Source organism: Apteryx mantelli, chromosome 2, assembly GCF_036417845.1.
Source record: "Apteryx mantelli isolate bAptMan1 chromosome 2, bAptMan1.hap1, whole genome shotgun sequence".
Taxonomy (NCBI): Eukaryota; Metazoa; Chordata; class Aves; order Apterygiformes; family Apterygidae; genus Apteryx; species Apteryx mantelli.
In genome coordinates, this window is record NC_089979.1 from 75172210 (window position 1) to 75186991 (window position 14782).

General features: G+C 36.9%; 1 protein-coding gene across 5 annotated transcripts in view; it reads left to right on the plus strand.

Annotated features, from left to right (window-relative positions):
• The window catches only part of CDKAL1 (CDK5 regulatory subunit associated protein 1 like 1), a 447236-nt gene that overhangs the window by 355586 nt on the left and 76868 nt on the right, over positions 1-14782 (plus strand). Inside the window, exon 15 of one of the 5 annotated variants that reach the window (XM_067290905.1) lies at positions 11355-11658. The exons of 2 other annotated variants lie outside the window; for them this stretch is intronic. In XM_067290905.1, the coding sequence (XP_067147006.1) occupies positions 11355-11411 (57 nt within the window). In that variant the 3' untranslated portion in view covers positions 11412-11658. Of the gene's footprint in view, positions 1-713; positions 812-2383; positions 2456-11354; positions 11659-14782 lie in introns of those variants that run through there. 2 more of the 5 variants (XM_067290906.1, XM_067290907.1) reach the window with 2 other exon arrangements.

Genomic DNA, 14782 nt, shown 5'->3' on the forward strand with positions numbered 1-14782 from the left:
GGAATAAGGTATGATCTATAAAGAAATAAGATCATGTATTATAGCATTAGTGATTTATTTTAGTGTATGCTGGATCCAAACAAATAAGAAATAAAATCAATGTTCACATGGTTTCCAAGGGTTTCTACTGAGATTTTTTTTTCCCCATTTCAAAGTGCTTTGGATTTAAAAAATAGCTGTTTCAGGAAATGAGCTCTAACTGATGCAATGCAAATCAAATAATTATAGAAGTTTTATATTCTTCATGCTTAAAAATGTTACTTACCAGTATATCATACGGATGTTAAAAAAAAATGCTGAGAAAACAAAATACCCATCTGACAATGCCTATGTGTTTGGCAAGTTAGATGGACCATTGTATTAAGCCACACAATTAAGTCACACAGAGCATTCTCTCTTTTTTTTTTTTTCCTCCCAACACTCAACTTGGAATGAAGTCTTCTGAAAAAACAAAAATCCCCTGATTCCTTTTGCTTTGATAAAGGTAGATATATGCATAATTGCATTAAGAAACGTGTCTAATATCAAAATCATATATGGCTAGCCATAAAAAGTGCTACTGGCTGCCATGATTTATAGACTTACCATGAGAATTTTTTTCAACTAATGTTTCAATAATCCACGGAGTCTTCCTTCAATTTTTAAATGAAAATAAGAAATCTAATGTCAACGACCTTAAATTTGTGATTCTAGACCACCTCTTTCCTCCGCAGATCCTCTGGAAAGTTCAAAATTGATAATACTACACATTGCAAGAGGCTATAAGTAAGCAAGGGAGTGAATCTGTATTTGTGATACAGAAGCAGACAGAAGCCAGTACTCATGGTAGGATCTTGTTTGGCACTGCCTCTGGAGGCTTATCCATATGGTCCAAGGGGTTTTCATTGACAAAAGATTAATAATACCCATGCCCAAAGTGGTGCCGTTGCCTGAAGATCGACCTGGGCACCTGTGTGAGATGTGAAGTAGCCAAGAGCAGCAGGTGAGTCCCAGGTGAGGGGAAGGGAATGGAGGCTATGGGCTTCTGGTAGCAAAGCCGGCAAAGCTGTGTGCTCCTTCTGGCCCCAGTGCCACTGCCGGCTGCCACTGGGGACGGCAAACTATGGCAAGGCGAAGGAGGGAGGGGGCACGTGGTGGTGGCAGCAGAACTTCTGGACCAGTTTGCCCCTGGTGACAAGTGCCGAACTAAACAGCCCGAAAAGGGACACAGGAAGTTAAGGGCTTCTGTCAGGCAGAGTTTTCCTACAGGTGAACCTGTCTCCTTTTGGTTTTCTCCTGTGTTCAGGGAAACTGGGTTCTCCATGTGTTCTTCACAAATAAGCAAAATTGAACAGAAGAATTTCTGATCTCTACTGAAAGGAAGAACTCTAAAATGCCTCATTGTTGGGTAACTTCTAACTAGAGGCATCACTACAACACTCTGTTCACTAGATCCTGAAAATTTTGTTTTTGAAGATGTTTCATCAGGATGTCTGCACTGTGGTATGACTTGATTACATGAGAGAACATGTAAATTGAAATGTTGTACAGTTTGTATAGTTGGAGTGTTACTATGAGAGATTTTTGAAAGCAAGTAGTGAAAGATTTAAATGTAGTTGCAGCATTAAACGTATCTGGCAGATGCGATTTACATCTTTCAGTAATCAATGCTCCTACCTTTTTAGGAGGTCCAGCCTTCCGAGGTTTCTCTGTCTTCTACTTCTGTGTTGATTGCTCGCCATAGCTGGCATTTGGTAGCCACTGGCATTAGAAAGTGGCTTAATTTGTGTATGAAGAAAAGCAGCTAACATGTCTAAGCAAACCAGATTTGGATGCTTTTTAGAATATGGAGGCAAGCAATTTCAGAAGAGCTGAAAAACACAGGAAATTCTTGTTTTTCCTGAGGACGTTAATGTTTCTCAGGTATTAATTGTGTGGCTTTTAAGATGTGTGTGCGCAATGACAGTGCCGTGAATGTGTAGGTTGCATTTTTGAGCCAGAAGAAAAGAAAGTCATTTTGAGATACTTTCCCATCCTTCCTATTTCTCAGTTAATGGCTTGAGTATATGATTCTGGAAAATAACAAAAATCCTTTCTCTCTGATTTCCATTTATTCCAGAAACAGCATTGTACTAAATCATAAGACTACTGTGCTGTTGTCATGCTTATGATATAAGCCATAGTTTGAATTTTCTAAAGCAGGGGCTTTGAATTGTTCATCTGTAAGATGAAAAAGGTTTCTGGGTTATTGCTGAAAAGAGAAAGAGCCTTTTGCTATCTCCTGCCTCAAAATAGATTTCAGGTTTAACTTAATAGCTCAGATGTCAGATATGACCACATTTTATGGAAATATTCTTATTGTAACCTACATCCGTTCTTTTCTTTTTCCTTCCCTCATGCTCAGAACTGCTTTTTGGAGGAGGTTACATAAAGCTGTTTTGTGCTCTTGATATGATGTAAGGCTTCAAAGAAGACTACTGAAAGAGAAAAGTAATTTCTGTTTGGAAGAGCAGTGCAATGGCCTTGTGCTAATGGCACACTTGAACGTTACTTGATAATAGTGAAGAAAATCTAATAGTCTAAAAAAACCGCTGCTTCTTCTTGATTTAACTGTTAGCTGTATTAAAGTTTATACCATCTGTAACACAAAGAGAACTAATGTATAGACAGTTTAGAAATAGCTGTTCAAATACCAGGAGTTGTTTCAGGGTTTTGTACAGAATGGGAGAAGAAACAAGAAAAACACAGCAATGAAGGGGCTTACTTGCATGTTGAATACTTTGCTTAGAAAAAAGAAGTATCAGCTCTGTCTTTAATTCCATAGCTGAGATGCAATAAAAGACTTGCGATCTTGTTTGAAGTATGTTTTGCATCATAAAATTAAAAAAAAATTTGCTGTAAAACCAGTGATTTGTTTGCTTGTTTCTTGTTTTAAAACGCTGGTGAACACAAATATATGCAAACAGCTAATGTATATCTGCTTAATGTTGTGGTTAAAACCTTATTCAGTGTTAGTAACTTTTGCTGAAATGGAATATTTAAAACAACAAGCCCTATCTGATGCTCATTGAATTGCTTGGGATTGTTGCCTCAGTTATCACTCAGAGGGGAAGCTTTTCCTTTTTTAGGATAAACAGATACTTTTATAGAAAAAAAAAAACTTTCTAAAAACTCTGATTAACAATTGGCTATTAAATCACCTTTACATCTGTAAGCAAACGTAGTTCTATATGATGAAGCATGGACTTAGATGATTAATGAGATATCACAGATACTGATGTCTTATTAAAATATCTTCATTAATGAGGCTGAGAACAGTTTAAGCGATATGCTAATGAAATGCACACATCCCCACCCCCCCAGTAGAAACTTTCTTGAAGGTTAGAAAAGGATCAAGATACAAAGGTAAAAATAATCACAGAAACAGAATGTTAGATGTGATGAAAAATATGTGGCAAAAGTAACTTAAGACATTGAATTGAAGAAATTTTGAACGTAATGTTGGAAAAGTTTCTGTGGTAATAATGAAAAACTGGTTATTAGACATGACTTGCAGTTTGATAGGGCAACTAAATAGGTGAAAACAACTTCTGCACACCTCATTTCACTTAGCGTAGAAGTAACAGTCTTTCTCCATATGGCTGTGCTCTAGTTACTTCCAAAATACTGTCTTACTTTTTGGACATTATATCAAAGTGACATTGACAAGCATGAGGCAGTTCAGAGAATAGCAACAGAACTGTAGGATTTTGTTACCTTGTGAGAAAATAAATACAACTCTGGTATGTTACAGTTACATGAGATATACAACATCTATACTTTTTTCAATTAAATAATCATTAAAACAGTGGTCATTTACTTCACAATTTTTCTCACTGATACAACTTGCAAAAGCTACTTGATATAGCAGATTGCCTCCAATAAGTATTTTCTAGCTCCAAAAAAATACTGAATTATAAAATGAAATATAAGCTTTGTAGTGACATTAAATATCTGATATATTGACTCATACTTAAGTAAAACATACCATTTTGGACACATTAATGCTCTTGCTGTTTTCCAAAGAAAGACATTATTTCTCTGCAAATCTTGCATCACCTATGTACCTTGTCCACCATAACTGTAGCATTGTCATAACAGTATGAAAAAGAAAGGTATTTCAGATTTCCTAAAATTATTTTCTGGAAAACCTAGACATCACAAAAAGTAACTGGACCTGGCCCTGTTAAAATTTCTTTTAAGCTCTTTTTAATCTTTCTTTGGTAATATGATGGACTAGATATCTAATTGTTCTATGGCCATTTCAAGTTCAGATCAAGTTCAAGTTTCTTTTTCTTCTCCCATTTCCTAATATTTGATTTGGCTTTCAAAGAATTGGGCTGTTTCTCTCTGTGGCTAGGCAGTTTGTAGCAGAATAAATTTCCTGATTATCTTTTACCTTCTCTCATTGTTTTTCTCCTCCCTCTTCTTTATTCTATTGCCATTTCTTCCAAAGAGAATTATTTCTCCTCTGTCTGGCTTACCTTCTTTTTTCTGTTTATTTCAACCTATCACTCTTTGTTTAATTTCTTCTTGTGATGTTACAGTTGTGTTCTCTCTCCATCAACTTTAATTCACCTGTCCTTCAGCTTTTATTGTTCTTTTCATATATATCTTTTTGCAACCCTGTAATCCTACAGATGTACTTTGGCATGGCATTAAAGTGGTTGTGAGAAACAATGTCACTATGAGAGGTGAAGGAACCAGTGCAGCAGAGGAAGCAGTGCATGTGTGTTGTGTGGTGGAAACCAGCCCACAGAGACATGGGAGTAATGTTGGTAGTAGAGTTCTTCACTGTTCAAGAGTTTAAACCTTGCTACTAACTTAAATGTACCAATGACCATGCTCTTGAGCTTGTTTGTTTTTAATTATTACATATCCAGAGAGCCAGGTTTTGGGAACTTCATTAGTGGGTATGATAAATAGCTTTATCTTCTGTCCACCATCCTTTCACTGGAGATCAAAAGTTGATTTTGCTCACTGTTGTCTTTCTGTGTACTTTAATGAACTTGACGTGTTACTTAAAGTTCTAAATATTACCCAGGTTGGCATCAGTGCTTTTATTCCAAAAGATTTTGAATAGTAAATGGACTTCTTGCACAGAGTGAGCATATTCTATTTACTTTTCTTCTTCCGTATTCCTATGTAAATGCTTGTTTTAATAACCCTTTGCTATAGAGTTGTGAAGCAGGTGTGCATTCTCTGGCTTTGTGTCTGATAATAAAGGTACAAAAATGTTGATCTTTTTATCCTCACTGAATATTCCTCTGCATAGCCTTACACTATATAGCATTTTGTATGGATAGCATACAAAAACTGCTAGCACAAAATCTTTGAGTTGAGACTGATTTCAAGTATGCTGTGACAGGATTTCATCCAGAAAAAATCTGATCTGTTTCAGGTAAATCAGTAACGGATGGGATCACATTTTTCCCAATAAATAACAAGTCATCATTGGCTGTGTTTACACCTTCTACTGCTGTCATTTAAATTCTTGGCCCTAGAGGCACTCTTTTTATTCTTACTTTGTCATAACTTCCTCTCTGTACTGTATTCCACTTAAGAAAGAGAGAAGAAAGGTTAATTATCATACAGTGAAAAAGATAAATTCTGCTGAAGTGACCATGATAAACTATAGATTGAGATTGGATTTTAGATTGTTCTGCACAGGAAATTTGTTCTTCCTTTCTTCCTCTCTTCCTTTCTACCAGCACACTTCACTTAGTGCAATATGAGCTCAAGTGCTCCTGCTTTCAAAGACAGCTGAAGGAAGAATACCAAAATATGCTTGCAAGACATGTGGATTCTGCATAGTTAATCTAGGTGATTGGCACCTGAAATGAAGCATCTGTATTAGCTGTATGTGAAATGTAGGGTGCTTACAACGTGCTCTCACTGTTCTTATACCCAGTCTAACTGTCTGAGTGTTCAGCTCATGGACTTGGGGGAAAGAGGGTGTTTGTATTCAGATGTAACTAGAAAAACGTCCTACAGTTTTTATCAATTGCTCATCCTTCCTGAGTATTGAGAGTTGTACACTGAAAGACTATCACTGCTCTGGTGATTTAGTGTGCAGCCTTACAATAAAACTGGCATGTTTCAGTCTGAGTTAGTACCCTGATGCTAAAATATACTCTAGGTAAATTAGAGTAGGCTTGAAAGACCTCCAAACCTAGTTCAAGGGTTAAGGCTCAGGGTTAGTAGACTTTGCATTAACTCTGCAGTGTGAAAATGCCACTGAGGTTTAGGTCCCAGTTGAGGGCAGAAGAAAACATCTGAAACGTATGCTTCAATTTCTAGCCGTACTTGAGCTTTAAAGTGTCATGAGGAAGGATCAATGCTGTCAGTAGCAAGAGAGGTGTAAACCTAGATTTTGTTATAAAAACAAGCTAACAACCCATTTTTCATTCCTTTGTAATGGCATGTTATTTGTATTATTTTTTCTCATATTCTATTATTTTATGAACATGAAACACCTCTCGTCCAAAGAATGTTAAATTATCCATCCTTCCGTTCATTTCTGGTTCCAGCTTGAGAGGAGCATGTGGCAGCCATCTTCTTTAGAATTTATTCTAACATTTCAGATTTTGGAGAGGTTCCAACTTCAAAAAATCATCCTTCCAAGAATATATAGCTTCTTCCTGAAATTCTGAGAGACAGCTTCTCTTTGAATTATCTGAAGCCTAAAACAGGTATGTGGGGCCAATGGCAAGTTTAAGGTTCACTATCTCATGATCCATCAGGACAATAATGGTAGCTTTGTATTTCCTTTAAGGAACAGGAGTTGTACCCATAGCATCCTCATAGACAAGCTCAGGAAGTGTGGGTTAGATGAGTGGACAGTGAGGTGGATTGAGAACTGGCTGAATGGCAGAGCTCAGAGAGTTGTGATCAGTGGCACAGAGTCTAGTTGGAGGCCTGTAGCTAGCGGTGTCCCCCAGGGGTCAGTCCTAGGTCCAGTCTTGTTCAGCTTCTTCATCAATGACCTGGATGAAGGGACAGAGTGCACCCTCAGCAAGTTTGCTGACGATACAAAACTGGGAGGAGTGGCTGATACGCCAGAGGGCTGTGCTGCCATTCAAAGAGACTTGGACAGGCTGGAGAGGTGGGCAGAGAGGAACCTCATGAAGTTCAACAAAGGCAAGTGCAGGGTCGTGTACCTGGGGAGGAATAACCCCATGCACCAGTACAGGTTGGGGGTTGACCTGCTGGAAAGCAGCTCTGCGGAGAAGGACCTGGGAGTGCTGGTGGACACCAAGTTAAGCATGAGGCAGCAATGTGCCCTTGTGGCCAAGAAGGCCAATGGTGTCCTGGGCTGCATCAGGAAGAGTGTTGCCAGCAGGTCAAGGGAGGTGATCCTCCCCCTCTCCTCAGCCCTGGTGAGGCCACATCTGGAGTACTGTGTCCAGTTCTGGGCTCCCCAGTACAAGAGGGATGTGGCACTACTGGAGCAAGTCCAGCGAAGGGCTACAAAGATGATGAGGGGACTGGAGCATCTCTCTTATGAGGAAAGACTGAGAGAGCTGGGCCTGTTCAGCCTGGAGAAGAGAAGGCTGAGAGGAGATCTTATCAACGTGTACAAGTATCTGAAGGGAGGGTGTAAAGAGGATGGGACCAGACTCTTTTCAGTGGTGCCGAGTGACAGGACGTGAGGCAACGGGCACAAACTGAAACACAGACAATTCCATCTTAACATGAGGAAAAACTTTTTCACTGTGAGGGTGACAGAGCACTGGAACAGGTTTCCCAGAGAGGTGGTGGAGTCTCCTTCTCTGGAGACATTCAAAAGGCGCCTGGATGCAATCCTGTGCAATGTGCTCTAGGTGACCCTGCTTGAGCAGGGGGGTTGGACTAGATGATCTCCAGAGGTCCCTTCCAACCTCAGCGATTCTGTGATTCTGTATAATTTCCTCATGATAAATGTGGCATTTTCCAATATCACTGAAAGTGAATAAGATGTTGATCTTTAAAGATGACATTTGAACTCATGGAATGCTGTTTTTGAAGTATTTAAATGCATTAGGTTTAATTTTTTTTTTTCACCCTTTCCTTATACAATCATGATAGTCAATCATGACCTAGTCATCTAGCTTTAAAGGAAGAAGATGAATATGCAAGTAGTTGAAAAAGGTCTTTAAAACACTCCACAGTATTTTTTTTCTAAAATACACTTCTGTAAAATTTGATATATTCAGCGCACATAAGAGAGGTGGTGTAATAAAAAAAAAAATTAGGTTGCAGATGCAAGCAGTCATGCTAACAAATCCTTTAATTCTTTATTTCATATTGTCATGCTTTTTCCAGGAGAGAATACCTATATGTTCTTACTGCTGTTTGTTTTCACATCTTCTTTAATGATCTTAGCATCATTTATGAGGCTCATGCATGGCAAATTATACTCTTTAATGCCTTTATTTTTACAAGATTTTTTTTTTTATATATACAAAAGCCCTGCTTGGTGCAAATCCTTACAAAATGTAAGGCATCATTATTTTACATTGCAGACCGCAACCTTATTTTCCATAGAACATTTGTAGTAAATGCATAATATAAAGCTAAAAATGTGAACCATTTGTGAGTCCTGTGCAGGAGCAGGCATTAAATACCAATTCACGTGTCAGACAGACAGTGGCAGCTGCTTTGTTAATGTATGGCACTATCCCATATTAAATCAAATGGCAAGTGGACAGTTTGACAGATACTGTCATCAGTGCAAAGATTATTAAAATTGTTAAAGAGCTTGCTTTTAATTTTTTATCTAAAGTACATATGTTTGCCCTGCTGAGTCTTTATCAATCAGAGCCTACAGCAGTGAGTGCTACTTCTCCAGGTTTTTGCCTAACAAAGCAGGATCTGTTTATGCCAGTTCCTTGGGGGCAATGCAGCTATGTTTATGGCTTCCTCTGCAGATTATGTGTGAGGGTCTGTGAACACAAATTCCATTTGTGAGCACATCATTGTGGATAGCACTCAGTGGTCTTTTCATTTTGATTGATGGTTCTGGTTTTGCACCATCTGGCTTCTGATAGGCTGCATTAATCATATCCTGAACTAAGAAAGTTTAAACATGATTGTTTAATAAGTACATGTGTGTGTAAAAGAACAAAACCTGTGTATATATGTTTTTTTGTATTTAATTCCTATAGATTCAAGTCATACAAAAGAGAGTAATAATCCTGCCACGTAGTTTGTGTTGAGACAAATAGATCTCTACTTATGAATACATGCATTTCATTTTTACTCCTACTGCTTTAATTTTAGTTTATTTTGCTTTCTACCAACCGTTTATAGTTGCTGCCTTCACAGAATCACAGAATGGTTGAGGTTGGAAGGGACCTCGGGAGATCATCTAGTCCAACCCCCCTGCTCAAGCAGGGTCACCTAGAGCACGTTGCACAGGATCGCGTCCAGGCGGGTTTTGAAGATCTCCAGAGAAGGAGACTCCACAACCTCTCTGGGCAACCTGTGCCAGTGCTCTGTCACCCTCACAGTGAAAAAGTTTTTCCTCATGGTCAGATAGAACTGTCTGCGTTTCAGTTTGTGCCCATTGCCTCGCCTTATGACGACATTGTTTTCCATCGGGAACAGTGGTCTCGACTAAAGTATGCTTGCATCTCAACTGTTTTAAGCATATCTTAGAATTTCTCTTTCTGCTACTTTGGTGATAAGCTGAAGTTTCTTGCTTCTTTTGTAAACATAGCTTGAGATAATAGTTCCTAAAAGATTGTTCCACTGACAGAATGTCATCAGTTTTGTTCTTAAATTTTACATGTGTAGAATATTTTTAAATTGTCATATTTAAATTCACATCCTGGGAAGTCTGAATTATACATACGATGTACAGAAGTCAGTAATTTGCCATATTGAGGACTTCTAATTGAATCCAACAATAGTATATTAAAGGTATTACACCTTTTGGATTAGCGAAAATAATAGAGTGTCTCTGTAGTCTCCCAATACATAGAAAGGAATCAATCAGCCAACATGCAGTTGTTGAATATGCAAATTTTTATTAGGATTTCTCATTTACAAATAAACAGCTATCCATACTCCTTCTCATTAGGTTGCTTCCTTGTTGTGGCCCTTTACAGTGTGACTTAAGAGAAAAAGTTGTCCTATGCCATACCCTGAGTCAGATGTGAGGTTTCAGATACTACTTAATCTTCACCGTTTCATTTCAAAGACCAAAGAATTCTTTATCTGTCAGGAATTAAAATGATTGAGAAGCTGCCATGTATTTCTGTCCACCTGTCCTGCTATGGATATAGTGCTCCATAAAATGGTAGAATGGACAGCACTTAAAACTCTCTATATGAAATCCAGTAAAGCCCATTTACTTTTTTTTGCCCCATTTTTCACACTTTCCTTCAATATTTTCATTAATAGAGACTGTAGATATATTGAATTTTTTTTTTAATTATCTCCTCTGCTTTGCCTGTGAAAAAACCTTAAGAATGAGATGCAGAAGAATTCTGTGTAAAACTTAGCAAGAAGGTAGAGTGGAAGGAGAAGCAATGTTCATGTATAATCCCACCAACTAAAACAAAATTCCCGTTCTATTTTTATTTCTGCCAGGCTTGCTGATGTCTCTTTAGAGTGAATATTTGAGATGTTTTGTGTGAGTTCTTTATAATTAAATACTGTACTTGGGGTTTAGAATTAGTGGCATGTTACAAAGTTGTTTGGTATACTACAGGAAGACCCAGTTCTTGAGGAAGATTTTAGAAAATTCAATAATTGTAGTAAATAAAGAAATAAAGTTTCTTAAAGTCTAGCACTGTGCTGGTACTGAGACCTTTTCCTGCCTTGCATTTTTTGTTTCTGCATTCTTCTGCAAAACTCTGCTTTTCCTATTGTCTTTATTTAACACATTGAAGTTTTCTTATACACTTACATTGGAGACAAGGCTTGTTTGTATGTTTACAGTTCCACAACTTTTGAAAACAGATACTTGTGGTTGAGAGAATCATGATTCTCTTAATAATCTATGTTAAATTAATTATAGATGCTGAAAATCAGGGTAAACAAAACCTGCTTAATCACTGTTACAAAAGCACTAACTTCATTTGTGTTCCTAGGGAGAAAAAAAATCTTCATGGCCACATTATCTGCCAGACTGGGCCCAGGATTGAACATAGGGCTTAATAAATTAGTGACTGATCTTGAGTAATTTTGCATTACTCTTCCTAGATGTAGAACTCCCACCCTCTTTTGCCTAAATCATTATAAAAACATTTTGCCTCAGAGACGATATGGAAGTTAAAAAGTTATAGTCTGACCAACAGGCATAATCAGTAGCTTCTTCTAAACTCCCTGTTCGTTATTCATAAAAACAGGGTTCCTCAAGCTCTGAAGAAGCCTTCAGGAAGCATGTTCTCATTATCAAGCTTTGAACTTCAAATAGCAGCGTCACTGTACAGACCTCTGGAAGCTGGAGCAGTCAGATACCTTGGTGGTAGTGTAAGTCTGCAGTGAAAATGAAATTCGGTTTATAGTAACGTGCTGCAAAGAATCCTCTGAACTTTGTAAGCTATGAACGTGATGTATTCGGTTCTGTGTTACATTTTAAACATGGAGCAGAAAGTAAAACACATTTGGGAGCATTTTCCTGAGAACTTAAAAATCACTGGTAATTGTGATTTAAACACTGGGACGCAGTGTGAAAGGGTGAGTTCAGTGCAAGGAGGATGGATAATAGAAAACCCTAAAAAATGAAATGTTTGTACTGCGGACCTTCTTTCATCTCTTCCCAAAGTAAAACTTGTCTGCTCAGAAAGTTGCCCACAACAGCTTATCATCAGTAGATAGGCTAGTGATGTTTTCATAAGACTGTTTTCAGTAAGCAGCTCGATGTGAAGAAACTGTGTATCACCCTATTTTCTGAAATCCAAGGTCTACCCATGCTTTTCAACTGAAGTACTCTAATCAACCTTATCTTAGTCTATGCAGGCTTAATGACTTAGCTTCTTGAAGTCAATGTCAGTCAATTAATTCTGTAGAAATATGTATCCTGCTTTACTGTTAGGATGCTACATATTATCTCGTCATCATGTATTTTTTGTTTCTATTTTGTTTTGGAGAAGAGAGGGAGTTGAATTTTGGGTAGTGTTTTTTCTTACTCTCCTTTTTGATTTTGCTGTCACTACCTTGAAGGAAAAGTAAGGAGTAAATACTTTAAAATTTATTAAAGCTTACCTGCTTCTCTGTGCCTGTTCCATTCTTTATGAAACTTTCCAATAATGAAGCTAATAAAACCTGTAGAGGCGCTGATTAAACCTTTTAATGGACTCCTTTCCAGCACAATTTAATATACTAGTATCTGGTTTTGCTGTTATACTGAGTATTAGTAACATTGTACCAAAACATAATGTAGATTTATTGTTAAGTTTTTTGAAAACAGATATAATTGGTACTTTAAAAAAAAAAAACGCTCATTTGTATTTAAAAATGCACAGAATTTGATATGAATAATAATCTAGAAAAGTAAAAATGTGAAGATTTTTATAATTCTGTAAAAGAAGTTATATTTCATTGAGACAATATACAAGTTTTGGGTGCTTTTTAAACTCCCTTATAAATACTGTAAATTTCTTTTTGTGTGAGCTGCATAGTATTAAAAGGGCAGCAGGTGGAAGCCTTAACGGTGTGGTGAATTATTTGTAGGTAGAACTTTATCAACTGTATTCTCTGAAAATATAGCATACATATTTCTCTGTTACTGATTGGCAGCTGTGTACATTATGCAAGCTTTGCATGTCTGGTAATTAACTGAAGGTACCTCAAAACATTTAGTAGAAGTACGGGAAGGGAAAGTAGTCACTGTGAAATCATTGTAATTCTTCATATCTTAATTACAGCAATATAATTATTCATATTTGAAAATAGAATGTTATTTCCAAAAAAGCTATTATGTCTTTCATGGAAGATGATATGCCATTATATCACATGCTTATGCATCATTTCTGTTAAGAATGCTATCAAAGTTATCTTTTGAAAGAGATCTGCTGTGCCTTGGTGTATTTTTTTTCCTTCCGTACAGCCTACTGTAGTCCTGAAAGCATACTTTCATAAAAAGAAAAAAACAGAAACAGTGAGGAGAGAATGTTAATGCCAGTGAATGTGTGCTGGTGGTTGTTTTTGAGGAACAATCTCCTCTTTAAGAATCTTGCAGAAATATTTAAGATATCAGCGAGTTTTCTTAAAAGTAAGATCGTTTTTGACTTCTAAGTCAAAGCCTCTAAATTATCCAGAAAGAAAAATCGCTAGCAGTTTTTTCTGGTGAAGAAAGAATTTGCACTCCATAGAGGATAAATATGGCATGCAAATTTGTAAGAATGTTTGGATAAGTCAGTTGACATGGATTTGTGCGTGTAAGTCAAATATCAGTCAGAAGTCATTGTTCTACTGTATTTCCTCAGCAGTGAACAACAAAGTAACAACTGCTGTGGTACTCATGCACCATCTGTCTTGTGAACTCTGTCATTCTGTTCTTGCCTGAATTTGATAAATTTTTACCTTATTTCTCTAAGAAAAAAAATAGTACTTAATATACAGTTCAAAAGCTGGATGAATTCCAAGTCAGGCTCTGTTAGTAGTGATATCCCTTGTCTCTGGGGGTGTAAATTTAGGCTTACACCTAAGCATGTGTATATAAATATTACAGATTTATTGCTATGTATGCTGTGCCATGCCATAAATACAAATCTGTATGCAAACATACTATACAACAAAAAAATCTTTTTAACAATCACAGTAAGTTGTATTCAAAATAAAGTGATTATTCTTACTTTAAATGCATGCAGTTGAGGACTTTAAGATACTCTATTGATGGGATTTCTTTGGATCAACGTGGACATTCATTTATTTCAGTATTTATGATTTTGAACTCCTCTTTCTTGGTATTATTTTGTGGACTGTGACTTTGGGTACTTTTCATTTTAATTTCAGAATTAAATGGCCAGGTTTGAAATTACTAGATATTTTCTCAAATGCAACCTTCTTTTTTTCTTCCATATAAACAAAATTCTTTTAGGGAAGATTTATTTTTCCTAGAATGCTCAGTGAAGTAGTTGTTTTTCTGACTGTCTAACTGGTGCTTTCTCCACTGTCAAATATTTTCCCTATCTTCAGTTTTGTTAGTGCTTAACAGTACTCATGGTCTCAAGCCCTGGAATAGCCTTACACTACTTTCACATTTTAATACATTGGACAGCAGCAAAAGTACCTGAATGCCAGCTGGCTCTGCTCAGTGCTTTCTCTTATGAAGATTCTAATGAACAGGCCCTTAAAAATTGTAACCAAAACATATATCCCTTCAGAAACTTGAAGCACCTGCTTCACTAATAATTTTAGCATTTTTATAAAGCCTACGTATTCATAGTCTCTGGGTCAGAGATACAGGATCTCCAGCATTATTAAAGAGCACATTGTATCTTGAAAGAAGGTGGCCTCCCAAGAAAGATTTAATTATTTTTAAGCACTTTATTTTAAGAAAGTGATATCCAGACTGAAACTGTTCATAGTAAAAATGCATAAGGAAAGCACATTATGTGAAGCCATGAATCCCAATTATATGGTGCTTGGTTTTATGTACCAAATGACAGCAAACTAGCTAAGAACTGAAAACAAGCTATCATATGAAATTAGATTCCTATATAACCATGGCAAGGAGAGCTTTTGTAGTGCCACAGATAGACAAGGTGGGGCATCATTACCTTTTTCAGATGTTTGGAATTTTGGTCAAATCTTCGTGCACAAATTTTTT